Below are 23,850 nucleotides of genomic sequence, written 5' to 3' on the forward strand. Positions count from 1 at the left end.
GACATCTACTGACTTGAATGTCTAGTTATAGCCAACAATTATGAAGACGAATGAGCTCTATTACAATTTACTACTTATATGTGTGTGTGTGTGTGTGTGTGTGTGAGTGTTGGTGTAATGCAGCGACTCCAAAACTTTATCGGGCTGCCGCCCTCTTGACTCTTGAGCCACATTCCTAGTACCACCCCCTCCACACCACACCACACCTCAACTCAGCACCACTAACGTAGGCTCCTTTCTGCAGCAAATTCAGAACAACAGTGTTGGCAGTCCGTCGCTTACGACGTCGAGGGTTCCAGTTGATCCGATCAACGGAACAGCATGCTCGTGAAATTAACGTGCAAGGGGCTGAGCACTCCACAGACACGTGTACCCTTAATGTAGTTCTCGGGGATATTCAGTGTGACACAGTGTGACAAGGCTGACCCTTTGAATTACAGGCACAACAGAAACAGGAAGTAAGAGTGAGGGAAAGTTGTGGTGGAGGAGTACAGCAGGGTTCGCCACCATCCCCTGCCGGAGCCTTTATGGAGCTTTTAGGTGTTTTCGCTCAATAAACACTCACAATGCCCGGTCTGGGAATCGAAACCGCGAGTCCACTGCCCTAACCACTGGGCCATTGCGCCTCCACTCAGAACAACAGTATTTCACAAATAAAACTTTACCTAATTATCATCATTATTTCTTTTTGTTTTTTTTTGTTTTCTTTTTGTTTTTTTTTGTTTTTTTTTTTGTTTTTTTTGTGGGGGATGGGTTACATCATTTGCCCTCTTTTGGTCACCCTATTATTGCCCCACTTTTCTTCAACACCCCTCTTGATCTTTCCACCGCCCACTTTGGGAACCACTGGTGTAATGTATATCGCTGCTATTATGCAAAAGTATCATAATAATAGCATGAACAGGATAAATTATCCATATATTGCAGAAAAAATCGTTACCAGCCAGCCATGAGACTCGAACTCACATCCCTGTGATTACATTTCAAGTGCTTTACCATTAAGCTAAACTTCCCAGTAACGAATTGTTCTGCAATTTTAGGATTTATAAATCTAGCTTTATACGATGCTAATGTTAAATTCAACTTCCGATGAAAGTAAAGGGATGTGAGTTCGAGTCTCATGGCTGGCTGGTAATGATTTTTTCTGCAATATATGGAGAGTTTATCCTGTTCGTGTTATTGTATTAGCATTATCATGCATTTGAGAATAAATTATTTCTGTATCTTTCAATACACCTCAATGCTTCTAAAGCAAACTTTATTTACTTTTCAGTTATTTCTACAAATATTTTCTATAGAATTTAGAGCCAGCGATAAGTTAAATATGATGAAATCGCACTGGGTGTTTTTTTTTTTGTGCAACAGGTATTGATGAGGTCACCAATTAAGTTGCAAGACTGAGCTGGGAACAAGATTGTGGGAGAAGGCCTAATGCCAGGTGATGTAAGGTAGGAGTATGACAGAATGTCTTGCTACAGAAAAAATACATGGTTAACCCCAAACATTATCCTTCTTTCTGGAAAGTTAGAATGGTTAAAAAAAAGAGAACTTGGTTGGTTTTGGCAAACCGTTCAAAGCTTCATATTTGTACAGAGCTGTCAATGAGAACTGCATTGATTTCTCATACTGAAACGAGATTACAAATTTTGGAGGCAGATAAAGTCCCAGGAGGATTATAATCCTGAGAGGATAGTCCTGGGATGATAAACGGTTTTTTATTCTTGAACTGAACTTGCATGTTTCTATCTTTTCAACTTTTCTTTTATCAACTCTTAAATGATGAAAGGGTAAGTTAACCTCAGAGGAATTTCAACTCAGAAAGCTGTATCTTCTGCCAAATTGCTATCTCAAGTGAACCAGCCTGACCCCAGTATATGTTGAATGCCTAGTTCATTGATCCTGGAGGATAAAATGTAATGCGGACTTTGCCAGGATTTGAACACAGAACGAATTTAAATAGTAAAAGGCCTCAAGTTTATTTGCTCGGCTTTTCCAACCATTCGACCATCTTAGCTTTCTTTGTTTATATTGAAAATATTATTCCATAATGGCACATAAGATCATATGGCAAAGTTCCTAAGCCGATATAGATTCTAAATATGCCTGTCCATATGGGTTTGTGTGTGTGTGTGTGTTTTTGTGTGTCTCTGTGGTTGTATATGTGAGTCTGTGTTTGTATTGGTTTCTCAGTGTGTGTGTGTGTGTCTTTGTACTGTGTGCATATATCTGTGTGTGTGTGTTTCTGAGTGCACATGTATGTCTCTGTATGCACGTGTGTTGTGTTGCTGTGTATGTGTGTGCGTGTCTGTATGTATGCGTATGTGTCGCTGTGTTTGGGCATGTGCGTCTCTGTGTGTGCATGTGTGCCTTTGTGAGTGTGTGCATCCTTCTCTATGTTTGCATGTTCCTGTGTGTATGTATGCATGTCTGTGTGTGCACATGTGTGTGTGTATGTGCATGTGTTTATGTACATGTATTTGTATATGTATCTGAGTGTGTGTGTGTGTGCACATGCATGTGTGTGCATGCATGTGTGTATACATGAATATGCATACACATTGCATGTATGTGCAAATGTGTACACATTAATGTAAAGCAGGGAATGAACACAGATTGAGACAGATACTGAAATCATCTGGTGGTGCTCCAGCATGGCTACAGCTTTAAGGCTGAAATTTACAAAAGAACAAAAAAATAAAATAGCAAAAAAAGCTACATAGAAAAAAACTAGTATTGAACAAGAATTTGTCATCTTCAACACACACACACACACACAAACACACACACAATCACATCTATGCAATTATATACATACACATACACACACACATGCATACATACATGCATACACATACATACATACATTCACACACAATATCACATCTATGCAATTATCTGCATGCATACATACAAACATACATACACACACATACATGCACACACACATACATACCTACATCCATAAATACATACATACACTCACACACACACACAATAATCACATCTATGCAATCATATACATACGTACATACATACATACATACATACATACACACACACACACACATACATGCATACACATACATAAATACATGCACACACACACACTATCACATCTCTGCAATCATATGCATACATACACACACACACACACATACATACATACACACATACATTACATGCATACACACACACACACACACATCAAAAGATATTGATTAAAGCTTTAAGCAAGACAGTTATATAAAATTTAAAGGAAAAGAAAGCATCCACCTGTTGTGGATGTGTGTGTGTGTGTGGGGGGGGGGGGTGCAAATATGGATATTCCTCTGTGTGTGTATGTGTGCGTGCGTGTGTGTATGTGTGTATACACAATAACGGAATCACTCACAGACACCTGTTTCCAAATAACAACAAGAATATTTCATTCCGTTGCTGCATACATGCTTTGAGTATTGTTTGATAAAGACGCTGGAATGGACAATGTTACTTTATATCGAAGTGAGAGAGGGAGGCCAGAAACGGGGGGGACGGGGAGAAATCGTGGGGGGGGGGAGATGGGTGGACTGACATATGGATGTATGGCCGAACGGACGGACAGACACATACATAGACTGATAAATAGATAAACAGACAAAGAGATATACAGACAGATAGACAGATAAACAGAGAGATAGACAGGCAGACAGACAGACAGACAGATAGACAGACGGATGGATAGAGAGATGGACAGACAAACAGATAGACAGATGGACAGACAAATAGATAGACAGATGGACGGACAAATAGATAGACAGACAGACAGATAGACAGACAGGCAGACAGACAGATAGATAAACAGATAGATAGATAGATAGATAGATAGATAGATAGACAGACAGGTAGAAAGACAGACATACAGATAGAAAGACAGACATACAGATAGAAAGACAAACAGATAGAAAGACAGACAGACAGACAAACAGATAGATAGACAGATAGACAGACAGATAGACAGACAGACACACATACCTACATGAACAGGCAGACAGACAGATAGATAGATAGATAGATAGATAGATAGATAGATAGATAGATAGATAGATAGATAGATAGATAGATAGATAGATAGATAGATAGATAGACAGACAGACAGATAGGTATACAGAGACAGATAGATAGACAGATAGACAAAAAGACAGACAGCCACAAAGGCAAACAGACAGATGAGAAATCAATGCCAACTCTAAACTTTAACCAAGCTTAGTCAACTGAGATTTTGCGAGAACCGAATAACAAACATATTGTCGTCCAATTGACACAACAGAGATAAACATGATTTCATTTGGTGCAGACATCATGGTGTGTGTTTAAGAAGTTTGCTTAGGAAGTTCAATCTTGCTGAGTGGCACCTTCGACAAGTGTCTTCTGCCAAGCCGTACAAACCATGACAACATGGAAAATGGCCGTTAAACGACGACAACAATGATGACAATAATGATGATGGTGACGCTGATGATGGTCATGATGACGATGATGATGATGATGATAGTAATGATGATGATGATGATGACGTGTGTACATACTCACACATGTTTTACACATACTTACACATCTTATTAAACAAACACCTGGTCACAGACCTACATGTATTGATAACATATGGCAGAAATACCTGTCTTTTCATGTATTGTAAAAAAAAAGAAATAAAACACCTTGAGAGAAATAAACAGAAAGACACACACACACACAGACACACACACAAATTCACAGACACACACACTCACAGACACTCAGACACACATACACACACACGCACACTCAGACACACACACTCAGACACCAATACGCACACACACATACACACACACAAACACTCTCACAGACACATACACACAAACTCACAGACACATACACACAGACACACACACACTAACAGACACACATACAGATACACAAGCACATATACAGATGGACACACAGGCACCCGCCCACACAGACTAATGTGTAACAGGCATCTTCAGAATACTGATAAAGTAACTCCAGATACACATATATACACACACAAACACACACTTCCGTAAAAAAACACACGCACACACAACCTCTGTAAACACAGACACACAGCTCCATAAACACACACACACACAAACATACACATCTTCATAAACAAACATACACACACGCACACACACACAAACATACACATCTTCATAAACAAACATACACACACGCACACACACACAAACCTCTGTAAACATACAAACACACACACACACACACAAACCTCTGTCAACATACAAACACACACACACACATCTTTATAAACACACACACACACTCACACTTCCATAAACCCACAAAAGCTTTGGCAGACAATTTATAAACACTTCTTTGTCAGATTGTGTGTGTGTGTGCGTGTGTGTAAGCGTGTGTGCGTGTGTGTGTAAGCATATGTACGTGTGTATGTGTGTGTGTGTGTGCATATCCATGCATATGAGTTATGAGTGATTGTGAGCATATGTATGTGTGTATGTGTGTGTGTGTGCGTGCATATGTATGTGTGTGTGTGAGAGAGAGAGAGAGAGAGAGAGAGTGTGTGGGTGGAGGTAGGGTGCGTGGGTGTTTTGTACGTGAGGAGGTGTTAGAGGTAAAAGAGTGTACCAGAAAGAAAACGGGTCAAAATAATCATATTTATGGCTGGGGATGTTGAAGTGTTGTGGTTTTCAAAAAAAAAAAATATATCTTTGTAAATTTCCCAAGCTTACAGAGGAACTGCCACGCCCACTTCTCTATATCTGTCTGTTTGTCACCCTTTCTTTCCCTTTTGTTCAACTGCCTGTCTGTCCATCAGTCTGTCTGCCTTTCATGTGGAACCGTGTTTGATTTTGCTACATAACATGTTGGAGCATATAAATGCCCATACATACACACATACAAACACACAGACATACAGACACATTGACATACCCATACACAGACTGACATACCTATACATACAGACAGTGACATACTTATACATACACACACAGACCCACTGACATACAACATGATGGTGCTCTATTTATTTCATGAAACATACATAAAACACCCACACACACATAATTGTACACCCTTATACACTCACACAAATTGCTATGACCTTTATGTAGCTACCCAAGTACACCTCTAACTCACACACAATGGTCCGCCCTTCACCCATCTATCCACACACACAGAAATAACACCACATAACATCTTTCATTTTCCCTTGTACTTGTTTCAATCATTGAATTGCGACCACGCTGGAGTACCACCGCCTTGAAAGACCTTTTCCCACCACTATGGCACTTATTTGTGCCATTTGATGAACTGTGAAAATACGGGGGATGTAAGCAAGCCAACACTGGTTGTCAAGTCGCTGGGAGGGGGGTGGGACAAATACAACACAAACACATACAAATATATACATAGGTACACACTCACACACATACATATATACACACATGTATATATACACATACACACATACATACACTCATTTACACATACACACACACACACATATATATATACACATTCACACACACACATTTACACATATACACACGCACACTCATACACATGCACACACATATATATATATACACATATACCCACACACACCTGTGATAGTCTTCTTTTAGTTTCCCTGATACCAAAGCCACTCACGAAGCTTTGGTCAGCCCAGGGCCATTTGCCAAGCAACGGGATTGAACCCAAGGCCTCATAGTTGAGAAGCAAGTTTCTTCACCACACAACCAATCCAGCTCCCATACACAGACAAGCAAACACACACACACACACACACACACACATCGTATATGCACACGGTGTCCAACTCACGTTGTTGGGACTCCGTCGCTTACGACGCCGAGGGTCTGATCAACAGAACAGCCTGCTCGTGAAATTAACGTGCAAGTGGCTGAGCACTCCACAGACACGTGTACCCTTAATGTAGTTCTCGGGGGATATTCAGAGTGAGACAGAGTGTGACAAGGCTGACCCTTTGAATTACAGGCACAACAGAAACAGGAAGTAAGAGTGAGAGAAAGTTGTGGTGGAAGAGTACAGCAGGGTTCGCCACCATCCCCTGCCAGAGCCTCGTGGAGCTTTTAGGTGTTTTCGCTCAATAAACACTCACAACGCCCGGTCTGGGAATCAAAACCATGATCCTATGACTGCGAGTCCGCTGCCCTAACCACTGGGCCATTGTGCCTCCACCCAACTCATGATATATCTTTAAAAAAAGCAGATAATTGGAATGCCTAACGAGTAAATATTTAAAACGGAGACCAAGTAACTGCATTTTGTAATGGAGCTAAGCGGTGATGTGTGAAAGTGTTTTTTTAAAATCAGTCATTTGTGAAAGTCTCTCGGTTTCATGTTGTCATTTTTGTTGACATTTCAGATCTTGTTTTGTCGGCCTATTCACACGAAACCCATCACCACCACCACTACCACCACATTTGCCTTTCATTCTTTGATGAGGTGCGGGTGGAGGATAAAATAGAAAGCTAGTCAAGCATTTGGTGCAGAGAGGTGTGTGTGTGTAAGGTGGGGGGGTGACAATATAGTGAACTAATTCTCCCACCCCCCACTGCACATTAAAAACAAAATGAAAAGAATCTGTGGCCTTGTGCTGTCTAAAAAAAAAAACAAAAAAAAAAACAAAAAGAAAACTTATTTTGAAGTCCTGATCACATTATTATCACCGCTGCCTTCAGAATTGCTGCAACCACCACTACCACCACCACCACAACCACCACCACCACAACCTTCACGACCACCACCTCCACCACCATCGCCACCACCATCACCACCACCATCGTTTTATGCTTGATTTTCCATGCTGGTATGTATTGCCATAGTACAAGCTAGATAGATAGATAGATAGATGAATAGATAGTTGGAAGCATGGATCAGCAGATGGACGAACAGACAGGTAGATAGACTGTTTCTGCTTGAAATAAAAACAGGACAGTCATACCTGGAACGCCTTCTTTTCCATAGCTCCATTCACTCAAAATTCACCCATAACGAGAAGGTTTATACTATTCAGTGATAACTTTCCGACCTGACACTCAAATAAGTTACCTATAGATATACCATACTACCATCTTTGTAAAACATGCTGAGAATATAACAAACTGCACAAGAAATAGAGTAGAAAAAAAAATATTAGTAGCAAAATCCGATTTTGTCACAGTTGACGCATTTTAATATTGACTGTGTTTTGTAGCATAATAATACTGTGGATATAATTATATATGTTATTACAGGTACTGTAAGACATTTGTTGTGTATGAGATCATATAGTAAATTAAACGTTATTTGAAATATGTCTAGTTAAGAGTGACAGTAAATTGTTTGTAAACAGATTATATTAACGTAGACAGACAAATGAGTAGATGTGGGTAATAAGTAAAAAGCTAGACAAATGGCTGGGTAGATAATTATAATTGATGGGTACAAGTGTTGTGGAAACAAACCTACGATATATAGACGTGTGTGTGTGTGTGTGTGTGTGTGTGTGTGTGTGTGTTAGAGGGGAAGACTTCATTCTATTTGATTAATGCCAGATCAAGTAAATGTAATTACACAGAACATATGAACAATTACACTATAAGTGTACCATAAAGCAATTAATATCACTTTTAAATTAACACAGATACACATACATGTATAAGCATATGCATGTACGTGTATATCTGTATATTCATCTATATTTATATATCAATATATCAATATATATATATATATATATATATATATATATATATATATATATATATATACACACACATATATATATATATATATTCCCTCTATCTCCTCCTTTTCCATAATAATTCGAACTCAAATATTTTCTCACACCGTCTCTGATGAAGGGATATTCAGAATATCCCAGAAACAGCTGTAAGACTATTTCATTATAAATGCCCTTAAAACTCCTCACAGCCTTGGCTTTGTTATCTCATTCTGTCTAATATATATAGATATATATATATGTGTGTATATATATATATATAAATGTATGTGTATGTGTATATCTATATCTGTCTTTATACACACACATTATATATATAAATATATATATATGGAGAATTCAGAAAAAAACAACAGATGAAGACAGGTAGTGTAGAAAACAAACAGATGTATTAGTATAACGCTCGGGGATTGAAAAAGTCTTTAATGTTTCGAGTCTACGCTCTTCTACAGAAAGGAACACAGAAAGAAACAAGGAGAGAAAAAAAATGTGTGTAGTGGTTAGTAATCTATCATGGCGATATATATATATATATATATATATATATATATATATACACACACATACACAACAGGCTTCCTCTCAGTTTCTCTCCTCCATATTCACTAACAAGGCATTGGTCAGACCAGGGCTATGGTAGAAGGCACTGCTTAGTGGGACTGAACCTGAAACCATCCGGTTTGCAGAGCAGGCTTCTTTCAATTCAAATGGAGACAATATGAAGCAAAATTTAAAATAATTGTTTCACGGTAGTGCATCAGCATGGCCGCAGCTCTAAGCTGAAACTTAAAAAAAAAAAAAAAAAAAAATTCTGGCACAGAACCAGTGATTTTAAGGGATGGGAAAAAATAATCACATCAACGCCAGTACTCAACTGGTACCCCACCTTTTTTTTTTTCAACCCCGTAAAAGATTAAAGGCAAAGCTGACCTTATTGGGAATTGAACTCAGAGCATAAGAAGCTAAAGGAATACCACTGGGCATTTTGCCCTATGCATTATTAACCACTCTGCCATTTCACCACCTTGAAGAATTTTAAAAGGTTTGAAATTTTTGCACAAGGTTAATAATTTTAGAGGGAGTGGGTGAAATGATTATATCAACCCCCAGTACTGTACTGGTACTTTATCTTATTGGACCCAGAGGGGTAAAAGGCCTCAGCAGAATTTGAACTCGGAATGTAAGTAGTATCAGTCCCTATACTTTATCTTGTCAAACCCAGAAAGGTAAAAAGCAAAGCTGACCTTAGCAGAATTTGAACTCAGAATGAAAGGAGTATCAACCCCAGTACTTTATCTTATCGAACCCAGAAAGGTAAAAAGCTAAGCTAACCTAAATGGAATTTGAACATAGGACGTAATGGGCATCAACCCCATTACTTTATCTTCTCAAATGCACAGTGGTAAATGGCAAAGCTGACCTTAGCAGAATTTGAACTAAGAATTTAAGGAGCTGGATGAAATGCAGGGAACCATTTTGTCAAATGCATAATAATTCTGACAGTTTACTGTCATAGCAAAACTTTTTAAAATAAAAACAATTTATGAGGAATTACTTTCAGGCTGGTCTACTTGGCCAAATGTCATTGGTTCCAATATGTCTTTTATTTCTCAGCCAACAACAAGTATACTAACATATTTCTTTGTACCACACTACGCTGTTTATTTGGAAACCGTGTTGGGTTTTTTTTGTCCTGTTTTTTTTTGTATTTTTTGTATTCTTATGCATGGTAACAGAAATATCTGTGGTGATTCCTCACGAATACTTTTATTTACCAATAGTAAATACAAGGATTTTTTTTTTTATTTGTTTCAGTCATGGCCATGCTGGAGCACCGCCTTTTAGTCAAAGAAATTGACCCCAGGACTTATTCTTTGTAAGCCTAGTACTTATTCTTTCGGGGACTTATCAAAATGCTACGTGACAGGGACGTAAACACACCAACATCGGTTGTCAAGCGATGGTGGGGGGCAGCCAAACACAGACACAAATAACACATACACACACACACACACCATCACCATTTGTCACACGCACACACACATATATACACACATACAATGGGCTTCTTTCAGTTTCCATCAACCAAATTCACTCACAAGGCTTTGATCAACCCAAGGCTATAGTAGAAGACAATTGCCCAAAGTGCCACACAGTGGAACTGAACCTGGAACCATATGGTTGGGAAGTAAACTTTTCACGCTATTTTGTATTTTATTTCTAAGTGATAGAAGTGGGGCACAACCCATACATGGGCAGAGCTAGTATTATGAAGGATAATAGATTTGTACCAACATTTAGTGCTAAATCAAGAGGGTGACTAATACATGGGTAAATATAGAAAATTCAACATGACAATAGGGACACAGAAGACTCTTCTCTTTTGTTCAGCAGTGGGACATAAATAATTGGCACTCCTTCGGTTACAATGACAAGTGTTCCAGTTAATCCAATGAATAGAACAGCCTGCTCATCAAATTAACACTCAAGTGGTTGAGCACTTCACAGACATGTGTACATTTGGCCCTTTTGTTACCATATTTATTTTGAGATGCTCTGTGTTTCTTTTAATTAATTTTAAATATAAGAAAGAATTTAGTAAAATAACTTAGTTAACATAAAGCTGGTGATAGGAACATAAATTGTGACTAAGGTTTGGTGGAAGATTTTAATTCAGAACTTATGAAAACAAGACATTTGTATTACAGGATCAGAGGCAGTTTCAGCTGGGTTGGTATCAAAAGGGTTAAGAACTGTTTCTCTATAATATATTTTAACCCTTTTGTTACTATATTTCTGTTGAGATGCTCTGTGTTTCTTTCAATTATTTTAAATATAACAAAGAATTTAGTAAAATAACTTAGTTAACATAAAGCTGGTGATAGGAACATAAATTGTGACTAAGGTTTGTTTGGTGGAAGATTTTAATAATTCAAAACTTATGAAAACAAGACATTTGTACTACAGAGCCAGAGCTGGTTTCAGCCAGGTTGGTATCAAAAGGGTTAAGAATTGTTTCTCTATTATATATTTTAACCCTTTTGTTACCATATTTTTGTTGAGATGCTCTGTGTTTCTTTCAATTAATTTTAAATATAACAAAGAATTTAGTAAAATAACTTAGTTGTGTTAGGAACATAAATTGTGACTAAGGTTTGGTGGAAGATTTCAATTCAAAATTTTTGAAAACAAGACATTTGTACTACAGAATCAGAGGTGGTTTCAGCTGGGTTGGTATCAAAAGGGTTAAGGTTTGATATACTAACAATACAAAATATTGGTTTGGGCTCAGATAAAGTGATTGTTAAAAGTGCAATCACTGGTGATCGAGACATTATATGAACTTTTTTGATACCAATTCACTGCTTCCTGTTTTAATCCTTTTGTTTCCCTATTTCTCTTGAAATATGCTGTTTTTCTTCCTGTTGGTTTTGAAAAAAAAAATGAAGAATTTAGTAAGATAATTTCGCTGTTATAGAGCCATTTGGAACATATTTCATCTTTATATCTGGTTTGCAAGGTTCTTTATGTGAATTCATGTGTTGAAACAAATTTTGTTTTGTCTAGGGAGAGTCATTATTCCAATATTATTAACACATGTATTGGTTCATTTCCACTCCTTTATTATTTGTTAATTGGTTAAAATATCCAATTAACTTTGGCGTAGGAGTGGCTGTGTGATAAGTAGTTTGCTTACGAACCACATGGTTCCAGGTTCAGTCCCACTGCACAGCACCTTGGGCAAGTGTCTTCTACTATAGCTTTGGGCCGACCAAAGCCTTGTGAGTGGATTTGGTAGACAGAAACTGGCTCTGTAGTACAAATGTCTTGTTTTCATATGTCTTGAATTAAAATCTTCCACCAAACCTTAGTCACAATTTCTGTTCAAAGCACCACCTTAATGATAACCAAGTTATTTCACTAAACTCTTTGTTATATTTAAAATGAATTGACAGAAACACAGAGCATCTCAACAGAAATACGGTAACAGAAGGGTTAAAGGACTGTTGTCAAGAAAATGCTAATTTCTTTTAATGCTAAAGCAAGATATTTCGGCTGTTAACCCTTTAGCATTTAAACCAGCCATATCATCCTAAAATATTCTACATGTTCAAATCAGCCAGATCTAGCCTCTCACACTTACCATACAATGTCATTATAAAAAAGATACTATCACATTACTGAAATCTAGAAGCAGTGAGATAATGCATGATTAATTCAACTAATTTGAATAAATAAGCATTATGCACGACAGAATAATCCTCATCCTTATCATTTAACGTCCACTTTCCATGCTGGCATGGGTTAGACGTTTTAACTGAAACCAGTAAGCTAGGAGGCTGCACCAGGTTCCAGTCTGATTTAGCATAGTTTCTACAGCTGGATGCCCTTCCTAATGTCAACCACTCCAAGAGTGTAATGGGTATTTCAACATGCCACCAGGACGGGTGCCATTTACATGACACTGACAATGGCTTGATTTCATGAGTGCCATTTGAACGCTAAAGGGTTAAAGATTAAGTTTTGTTCATTCATACTGAAATATTTGCTGTAAGGAATTTTATTTATTAATTAGCATGTCACAGAACTGTCTCAAGAAGAAGGCCACTTGCAGATGCCGCCACTGACCCAGGGCAGATGAGGTCCAGCAGTTCTTTAGTGGCTCGTCTTAGACAAGGTAACTCCCTACAAATCCTACACCCTGATAAGTATTGAGGCAGTGGCACTTGTTGCACCAAACCAATACAAGTATCTTGAAGGACAGCAATGTGGAACTGGCTCTGCACAAACCATGCCCATCGTGTAGGTTGCTCAGCAAACTACGACACCGACACAAACATCATGTATTATCATAATCCAATAGACATGACAAAACACTGAACTAAGGACAACATGAAGCTATACCTTGCTAGACCCTGCTAGATTACCTTGCTAGATTACTTTATCAAATGTAATGCTTATTTCTTCACATAGTATCAAATTAATCATACTTTATTTTGTAGCTTTGAGGTTTCGGTGACGTGATTGTCTATTTTTCAGAATAACATTTTAGGGTAGGTGCGAGAGACCTGATCTGCGCTGTTTGAAAATAAAACATGTAGGATATTTCAGCCTGATAGGAGACCCTGCTTCGGTCATGAATGACCATAGGATTGCACCTAGAAAGTTACCCTTCGAGGCACAAGTCTGGGCAAGGCTGTTTGTGGAAGGCCAGCAGTCACCCATGCAGACCAGCCTCATCTCTCCATGGCACCGATGTTATCCAAGGGAAAGGCAAAGGGGCCGATACAGCTTGGCACCAGTGATGTCGCAACTCATTTCTACAGCTGAGTTAACTGGAGCAATGTGAAAAAAATGCAGCCCGGTCCGGGAATCAAACTCACAACCTCACAATCATAAGCTCGATGCTCTAACCACTAAGCCATATGGCTAGATTAAATACTATAGGGTTAATTCTCATTCATCAAAGCAATGAGAATCCAACAACAACAACAAACTTCATTACTAAAAGTTGGGGATGGACAAACAGCTGTATCAAATCAATTTCTGATGGTTTTAAAACTTTTTAAACCTGTCCAACACAAACGTGAAGAAAGAAGAAATATTTGACAGCAAACTAAAATGGTGTTTTAGTTTCTAATTAAGAAAAAATGGGACATGGGAAATGTCAATAATACTCTAGAGGAGTGACTGCTGTTTGTCATTTTGATACAGTGGCATAGCTAGGGTAAACCGTGCCTGGGGCAAGCTGCAAAAATGGGCCCCTCCCTCCTCAATTACAAAATCCGCATTATTATTATTTGTTACAAGTAATTAATGTTTTTAAGCAATATTTTAAGAATAAATACTTTACAGGGGTTCGTTTTTCAAAATATATCTTTTGAATGTATACATTTACGAAAACTCCTTATTTTAACCATTTAATGCACCAGCTTCTCCCCACCCCGATTGAAACATTCAATCAGCGCCCCGCTTCAATCAGCGCCCCACTTCAATTGGCGCCAGGGGCACGTGGATCCCCTTGCCCCCCCCCAACAGTTACGCTACTGCTTTGATAACCACTACTGTCATAATATTGATTTCGAATTTTGGCACAAGGCCAGCAATTTCAGGTGATGGGATAAGTCAATTACACCGACTCCCCACAGTTCAAAAGGTACATGTCTTATCAACCCCTGAAAGGATAAAAAGGCATAGTCGACTACAGCAGCATTTGAACTCAGAACATGAGGTCTTCAGACTTTCATCATATTGCTACTTTAACCCTTTAGCATTTAAACTGACCATATCCAACCCAAATATTCTACCTGGTTTTATGGTCAAACTGGCCAGATCCAGCCTCTCACACCTACCCAACAATGTCATTCTAAAAATAAACAATCACTTCATCAAATTTAGAATCAACACTACCTGTACAGGTGTACAAGTGTGCCACACGTTTGATGTAATGATTGCAGACCGACGTAAAATGAAATCCCTTGCTCAAGGACACAACATGCTGGTCAATCCAGGAATCGAACATACGATGTAGCAATAGTGAGAGCAACACCCAAACCTTCTATGTAAACAAGCCTCTCTACTATAGGCAGAAATTCTGGGGGTAGGGAACAAATCAATTATATCAACCCCAGGGCTCAACTGATACTTATTTTATTGACCCACAAAAGGATGACGGGCAAAGTCAACCTCAACGGAATTTAAACTCAGAATGCAAAGCCAGAAAAAAATGCACTAGGCGTAGAAGTGGTTGTGTGGTAAGTAGCTTGCTTACGAACCACATGGTTCCAGGTTAAGTCCCACTGCATGGCAGCTTGGGCAAGTGTCTTCTACTACAGCCTCGGGCCGACCAAAGCCTTGTGAGTGGATTTGGTAGACGGAAACTGAAAGAAGCCCGTCATATATATGTGTGTGTGTGTGTGTGTGTTTGTCCCCCCAACATCGCTTGACAACCGATGCTGGTGTGTTTAGGTCCCCGTAACTTAGTGGTTCGGCAAAAGATACCGATAGAATAAGTACTAGGCTTACAAAGAATAAGTCCTGGGGTCGAGTTGCTCGACTAAAGGCGGTGCTCCAGCATGGCCACAGGCAAATGACTGAAACAAGTAAAAGAGTAAGCATTTTATCTGATTTGCCAATGGCTTTGTCAGTTCAATATAGAGTGCTTCCCAAATTTGCATGGTATCCTTGCACAGGGGTCACACTAATCTTTGTACCATTCTAATTTTAGTATGTGTATTGCCATAGTAACAAAGAAAAGGAGCAGAATAATAAAAAAAGGATACAGAAAGAGTAATAAAACAGTGTCTTTTTGTCTGGCTCTTCCATTCCAGTTGTAAAGACCATGCCAAAACAGATATGCCAGCATGGAAAATGACGTTAAATGATGCTGATTTCATCATTACAAACAGTTTTCCACTTCTTTCCGCACACCTATTGAACCGAACTTGTCATCTGTCTCTCGTCATCATCCGGTCATCCCAACGAGCACTCATTTTCCCAATCATGCAGAATTGCTATCTTGAACTTCATAAACTCTGGAATTATCTCCCATCTTCATTCATACTTTTCTTGCAGAACTCTTACCCATAGATGTTTAAACTAAACACTTGTCTGTTAAGGTTTGCAAAACTCATCTGTGCTACCCACCCAGCTCTCTCTCTCTCTCTCTCTCTCTCACACACACACACAATCTCATTAACCTGTTTCATAGACACCAGAGCAAACTAAGTAGGTTTAAAGTTATGCATTAAAGTCATTCAACCCAAGATCCAACAACATATTCTAAAACGATTTTCAGTGTGTGTGTGTGTGTGTGTGTGTGTGTGTGTAAGGCCCCTCCCCCAAGAGAAATTTTGGCAAAATAAGACAAGACTGATGGCAGGTCCTCTTAAAAGTGAAGAGAGCTACATCTGGATTAATTCTTTTATATTTTAGAGAAACTCCTGGCAGAAAGTCACAGGGTCCTCCTCTAAGTTCTCCATTCCTTGGACTGGTGTATATTATATATGTGTGTGTGCGCGTGCGTGCGTGGTCAAATATTCATATATATATATGAATATTTGACCATGCACGCACATACACACACACACACACACACACATACATAAAATGTGATCTATTTCTAGCACATTGAATGTCCACGTTAGTGGTCAACGTCATATATAAAAATATATATATATATAGATAGATAGATAGATAGATAGATAGATAGATAGATAGATAGATAGATAGATAGATAGATAGATAAGGTGGGTAATACATTTGCAGCTTCCATGAAATTATACCACTCTATTTTAAGTATTGAGTACTTCCTGCCTTTGTTTACACTAACATATATACATCTCTCTCTCTCTCATATATATATATATATATATATATATATATATATATATATATATATATATAACTGTGTGTGTGTGTGTGTGTGTGTGTGTGTGTATTGAACGTACAGAAAAGAAAAAGACTGGAATCACCATTCTAGCAGATGGTCCAGATGTGACAGAAAAGCCTGATGAAATGGATGACAATAATGAGCATTATAGAGATTATTATCATTATTATCATTATTATTATTATTATTAGTAGTAGTAGTAGTAGTAGTAGTAGTAGTAGTAGTAATCGAATTAGATAGCTTTTGCTGCCAACTTCATATATATATATATATATATATATATGTGTGTGTGTGTGAGAGAGAGAGAGAGAATGGATGAGCAAGGCTACATCAGAGCCTGAAGAGAACAGAAAATGATGACAATGATACTGATGTTGGTTCGCTCGTTGTTGACGATGAGTGGGTGTGAAAATCATGTATATATATTCTCAGTACATATAGAACAGCATAAGTAGTATGTGTAGATTGTGTGTGTGTGTGTTTATATATATATATATATATATATATATATATATATATAATTGTCGTTATTGTTCAATATGAAGAAAAATTAAACTTATTTTATTATACAAGGACAGATAAACAGAACTAAAATGAAGGTGTGTATATATATATATATATATATGTTTTTGTAAGTAAACTTACAGAACTGTATCTATGAATGTATAAAAGGAACAGTGACGAAAATTGACAAGCGGTTGACAGACAAGTATGTAGGTGAGAATATATATATATACATACATGCACACACACACACACACACATATATATATATGTATATATATATATATATATATATATATATATATATATATATATATTTGTGTGCATGTATGTATACGGGGGTCATCTTGGCAGCATTATCGGTCCCTGGGCCCTACAATATGTATTTCTGGACAGCAAGTTACCACATAGATAGACCAAAATTGAGCCCTTAGAACCGTGAGGGCCTCGAGCAACTACTGCCCAGTACAACCATGCCTTAAGACGGCGCTATAGATAGATAGATGGACAGATGGATAGATAGACAGACAGACAGATGGATAGATAGACAGATAGATAGATAGACAGATAGATAGATAGACAGACAGACAGATGGACAGATAGATAGATAGACAGATAGATAGATAGACAGATAGATAGATAGACAGACAGACAGACAGAATAGATAGATAGATAGATAGATAGATAGATAGATAGATAGATAGATAGGTGGACAGATGGATAGATAGATAGATAGATAGATAGATAGATAGAGACTGGTAGACAGATCGATAGATTGGTAGACAGATATACAGATAGCTAATTAGATAAATATATAGATACATAGATGGTTAATTAAATCGATACGTAGACAAATGGATATGTAAATAAGATAGATTAGGAAGAGAAAAATCATAGTGTGTTTAAAACAAGTCATGTGCAACAGGATGAGTATACATATGAGAGAGAGAGAAAGACAGACAAACAGATTTCTGAAGAAAATCCTATGGATATTTTTATAGAAGTGTTGGCGCGCGTGGGTTTCAGAGACAGGAATCGAGGATATTGGAACTGGAACCATCAAAAGAATTTACCTGTGATTTGACAAACACCGACGGGTCTTCGTGATTAAGTCCAGCATTCTCTGGTTTGAACTCATTCTTCAAGCACTGTGCACAAGATTCCATGCTTACACTGTCAGCAGACGGCGGTGGGAACCACAGCACTACTGCTGCCGCTGCTGCTGTTGTTGTTTTCCCCACTACTGCTGCTACTGGTGCTGCTGGTAGTTCTATATTATCTTCTCTCTCTCTCTGTCTCTCTCTCTTGCTCTTTCTTTCTCTCTTTCTCTATGACTCTCTGGCTTTCCCTTTCACTTTGTATCTCTCTCCTCTTCCTCCTCCTCCTGTACCGGCAACGAGTGTCTTCCCCGCCGCCGCCGCCGCTGTCGCCTCCACTTTCTTCACGCTGTCCCTGTTACAGCTACTACTACTACTACTACTACTATTGCTACCCCCAGCATTTATTTCTTCTGAGACTACTCCTCCCGAAAAAAAAAATCATTATCGTAATTATTATTGTTGTTATAGTAGCAAAATAAAGATACAATTATTGTTACTATTATATATAAATAAAAGAAACCTTTATCATTATTATTCTTCCCGCAACTATTGCTACAGCTACTACTGCAACTACTACTACTACTACTGCTAATATTGCTGCTGTTACTTTACGTTCTACCCTACTCTTACTGCTCCTCTTTTACCATCTTCCCTTCCTACCACTATCTTATTACCACCACCACCACCACTACCGTGCTAACCATATCGTTCCCTGCACTAACTACACACTCCCTCAGTAACTGCTTTTTATCAATCCTCCTTTCCCTCTACTCCTCATGCCCTTCCTCCCACCACTTTATTGTCATATCTTTCCTCCTCTATTTTTAGCTCCGTGTCCCCCCTCCCTCTCTCTACTAGTCTTCCTGCCATTCCTCCTGCCACGGCATCCTGTCATATCTTTCTTCCTCTCCTTCTTATAGCTTAGTGTTTCCCTTCCCCCCCCTATCTGTTTCTCTCCTGCCCTTCCTCCTACAACACTCTCCTATCACATCTTTCCTTCTCTCTTTCTTTCAGCTCTGTCTTTTTCTTTCTTATCCTTCTCTCATGACTCCACCTCACTCTTAACTCTACCGGTTCCTCCTCCTCCTCCTCCGGTTTTAATTATGTTGCTATTGGCAGTGGTGCTGCTGTTGCTTGCTTGCTGCTGTTGCCGTTGTTGCTGCTGATGCTGTTGCCGATGATGCTACTGTTGCGCCCCGTTTGTGACTGTCGTCCGCGACGCTTATTACTTGACGAAGATCCCGACGTTAACTGATGGTCGCGCTGGTTACCAGATAATCACTTCAATAAGGGCGGTGCTACTGGTGCTAGTGTCGAACCGTGGGAGGTATTTTGCGCTCGGAATCAAATAATAATAACAATAATAATAATAATAATTTCTTTTATTAGCTACAGTGACATAGATTAGGGATACAACATGGGGACAGACAGAAATTTGCGTGAGGATTTACGTACAGAAATGGGGAGAAGGAAAATGCGATAAAAAATATATATAGCGTGTAATAATGATGCTGGCCTCTTGATAAAGGAGAAAATCCAGCAAGGGACCAATCAAAGAACTCCACAGATCCCGGATTACCCTGGTGATCCAGGGTTACGCCAAAGGTTCGAACTCTCTCTCTCTCTCTCCTATTCTCCAATTTTACAGGCGAATACCATTCACTTTAAACCATTTTTGTCACATTCACCCATCTTTTCATCACAAATTTTCACTGCGAGATACTTTCGGCACAAGGCCTGAAATTTCGAGGAAGCATTATAGGGGGGGGGGGTGAATTTTATAGGGCTTAGTGTTTGACTGGGCTTAGTGTTTTATTTTCATCGATCCCCCACGAAAGGATGAAATGCAAAGTCGACCTCGGTTGGAGATTTGAACACAGAACGTTAGACCAGACGAAATGCCGCTAAGTATATTGTCCGACGGCCTAACGACTCAGGTAAATGATGCTGTCAAGCGGTGTCAAACGATTCTTATGTTAGAGGCGGGGGCGATTTTAGTGATTATGTTGATGTAGGGGTGGTGGTGGTGGTGGGGGGTGGTGGTGGAGATAATCGCTGTTATTGTTGTATAATCGTTGTTTACATTCTCTGGCTCTTGTTATTGTATAGCAGCAGCAGCAGCAGTAGTAGTAGTAGTAGTAGTAGTAGTTTATCGTCGGCTCAGGCCTGATTGTATTAGACAGACCATATGTTCAAAGACATTTCATCCGTGACTATCCCGCTTGTTCGTTTAGTTTAATTCTTAGTTGTTGCCAAGCATCGTACATAAAAGGCTACATTATTCAGTGTCCTTCCTTGTTTTATTTATCTATTTATTGTTTATATTGTTTGCTTCTAGAACGTAGGATGTCATTTGAGAAAGATTTGACATCTATTTCTAGCAGGCCAAATAACCAGTGTAGCTGAGGATCCACTCACTGGTTTTTGCTCTTGTTGCTGGACGACGATGATGATGATGACGACGACGACGACGATGATGATGATGATAATTGATGAAGACGATGATGTTTAACCATAAGTCAGCTCCAATCAAGCAAACCTATGATCGAAGATCTTTCAATCGCGATCATCCCGTCCCTTTCTTCATCTTATTTCTAAGACTTGTAATTTACGACGGGTAAAAAGAGATATTTAGCTGCTGTTTTTAGCACCTGAGTAGGTATAGGCACCCATTTTTTTTAGCCCTTTTTTACTTCATAAGTGGACCACATGAGACATGGTTCATCATGAGGCGGGCTGCACCGCTAAAACAATTTTTTCCGTTGTCTGTTAGAAAAGTCACACGGGTCGCAATTTGGCCATTGACAGATGTGGAGATTCCCTCGTTGTCTTGTCTCGCTGGTGGTGGAGGCGATGGTGGGGGTAATTGTATCGCTAACTGACGGACTGTTGCGAGTGATTGCGTGTGTGTGTGTGTGTGTGTGTTTGGATGTGTTTGGGTGTGTGTTCTGGTTACTTAAATATTGTTGATGTTGCTGTTGTCACCGAAAGTGTCATGCATGTCAGCTCCTCCTGATGACATCTTGTTTACAACACTACCGCCACCACCACCACTACATCTACTACTATTAAGAGCTATTGTCCCCCCTTCACTACCTCCGCCACTATCACCGCTACTACTGCAACCGTCGTTATCAGCATGTCGTCACCCTCATCACGGATAGCATCGCGACCGCTACCGCCAACAGCCACTGTTATAGCTAGTCACCACCACCGCCACCACTACCATCATCATCATCGTCATAATGAGTGTTTCTAACACCACCATCATCACTGTCACAATCATCCTCACCACCACCACCATCACCACGACGACCACCACCACCGCAACTACTATCCCTGCCACTCCACTCTCACCACCGCTATCACTTCCACCATTACCACCACCTACACCACCACCACCGCCACCACCAGCAGCAACAACAACAAGAGCAGCAACTATATTCGCGTTACAGGTTTCTACCCGCCAAGACTCTCTTTCCAAGTTTATCTTCGACCTCATTCAACATCATCTTTCCCCCTATCTTCCTCTTCGTTTCTTCTCTCTACTTTTGCCCTTTTCTCTCCTTATCATTCTTCTTCTTCTTCTTCTCTCTTTCCTCCTCTCCTTCTCCTCCTCCCTCCTTCTCCTCCCCTTGCTGTCATATTTTACTTCTCAATCCGTTTCCTTCCCTCTTTTTTTTTCGTCCTTTTCCCTTCTTTTTCTGTCAACTCATCCTTTTCTCTTTTTTCATACATTTTCCTCCGCCTTTCACTCTCTTTCTCTCCCTCCCTCCCTTCTTGTCTAACTCCAACACACTCTCGCTCTCTATCTATCTATCTATCTATCTATTTATCTCTTCCATTCACTCTCTCACTGCGAGGTCATTTACCTGCATACTTACTCTCTTGTAATAAATCCCAGCCTAGATCGATATATATATATATATATATATATATATATATATATGTATATATATATATATATATATATATATATATATATATATATATATATATATAAACATATATATAAACAGGGTGTTTTGGCTAAATCTGATGATTTTTTCTTCTTCAAGAACAGCTCGTTGTATTGGTGAACAGTCAACGGCATTGGAGAGAAAATGATTAAAGTGTCATTGTTGACAAAAAGTTTGCTGACATGGAAGACTGGAAGCCATCTGAATATTGGAAAAGTGTTATCTGTATCATCATTATTCGCGCCAGGTATCAAAATGGCGACATCATGGCTGTTGCTCAATGCTCTGTGTATACTGTAAAAGATTTAAGACGCAGCCTGGACAAATGTAACGGAGACTACAAAACCGTGGATAAGAAGAAGGAACTTGGCAGGAGTTCTGACTACGTCCGCACGCTGGAATTCACCGAGACGAGCAAGGGAATCCCGGCTTTGGTGAAAGAGATGTGTGTTGGAGATCACCACTATTTGTCAGTTAAGACAACAAGAGATGATAAAGCGCCAGTTTCAGTGGTAAGAAAGAGCTCATAGTGCAAAAGATCCATGATTCACCTGAGGAGAATCGCCGGGTGAAAGCAGTATAGTTTACCCGCCAGAGTCAATAAATGCACTGGGTGTAGGCACCTGAGCGCCTACCGTCCTGGAAGTTACTCCGATGCACTGACCCGGGAAGATTGTCTAACTTCCTTCGTGTTGTTACTGATCTTTTGCCGACTCCAAGCAGCCTTAGATGTCAAGAAAAAGACCCATCCTGCAAGCAGTGCGGCGCAACTCTTTGTACCCTAAACTACATTTTGACCGAATCCCTTGAGAAAGCTGATACAACTGGAGACATGACAAGGTTCTTGCAGAAATCGCCAAGTGGGCTGATCTGCAATGGGTAACAACAAATAAGCATTACCCGCCAGCATCAAAGGGTATCAAAAGTGACAAAGCTCCTAGGAGAAAGCAATGTAAGAGGCCCCATTCTCTATTTTGTGTTCAGTCTCAGGCTAGGAGATGCAAGTGGACCTGAGCGGAATATTTGTCTTCTCAGAAGAGATAGTGGTAACATCACACCGACCAGACATGTTCCCGCTCTCCAGGAATGCTAAAACAAACATCGTGTTTGAATTCACAGTGCCCTGGG

The 23,850-nt window shown here is 39.2% G+C and overlaps 1 protein-coding gene and 1 non-coding gene across 3 annotated transcripts in view; both read right to left on the reverse strand.

Annotated features, from left to right (window-relative positions):
* The window catches only part of LOC106870451 (protein rolling stone), a 107,721-nt gene extending 88,124 nt beyond the window's left edge, over nucleotides 1-19,597 (reverse strand). The window contains exon 1 of one of the 2 annotated variants that reach the window (XM_052975227.2): nucleotides 18,737-19,597. In XM_052975227.2, the coding sequence (XP_052831187.1) occupies nucleotides 18,737-18,829 (93 nt within the window). In that variant the 5' untranslated portion in view covers nucleotides 18,830-19,597. The remainder of the gene's footprint in view (nucleotides 1-18,736) is intronic. The other variant, XM_052975229.2, reaches the window with a different exon arrangement.
* On the reverse strand, nucleotides 15,916-16,018 carry LOC149131695 (U6 spliceosomal RNA). Its single transcript, XR_016237712.1, has one exon. It is a non-coding gene; the product is annotated as a U6 spliceosomal RNA (small nuclear RNA).
* Nucleotides 19,598-23,850: the final 4,253 nt, after the last annotated feature.

This window comes from Octopus bimaculoides, chromosome 20 (assembly GCF_046866305.1).
Source record: "Octopus bimaculoides isolate indiv1 chromosome 20, ASM4686630v1, whole genome shotgun sequence".
Classification (NCBI taxonomy): Eukaryota; Metazoa; Mollusca; class Cephalopoda; order Octopoda; family Octopodidae; genus Octopus; species Octopus bimaculoides.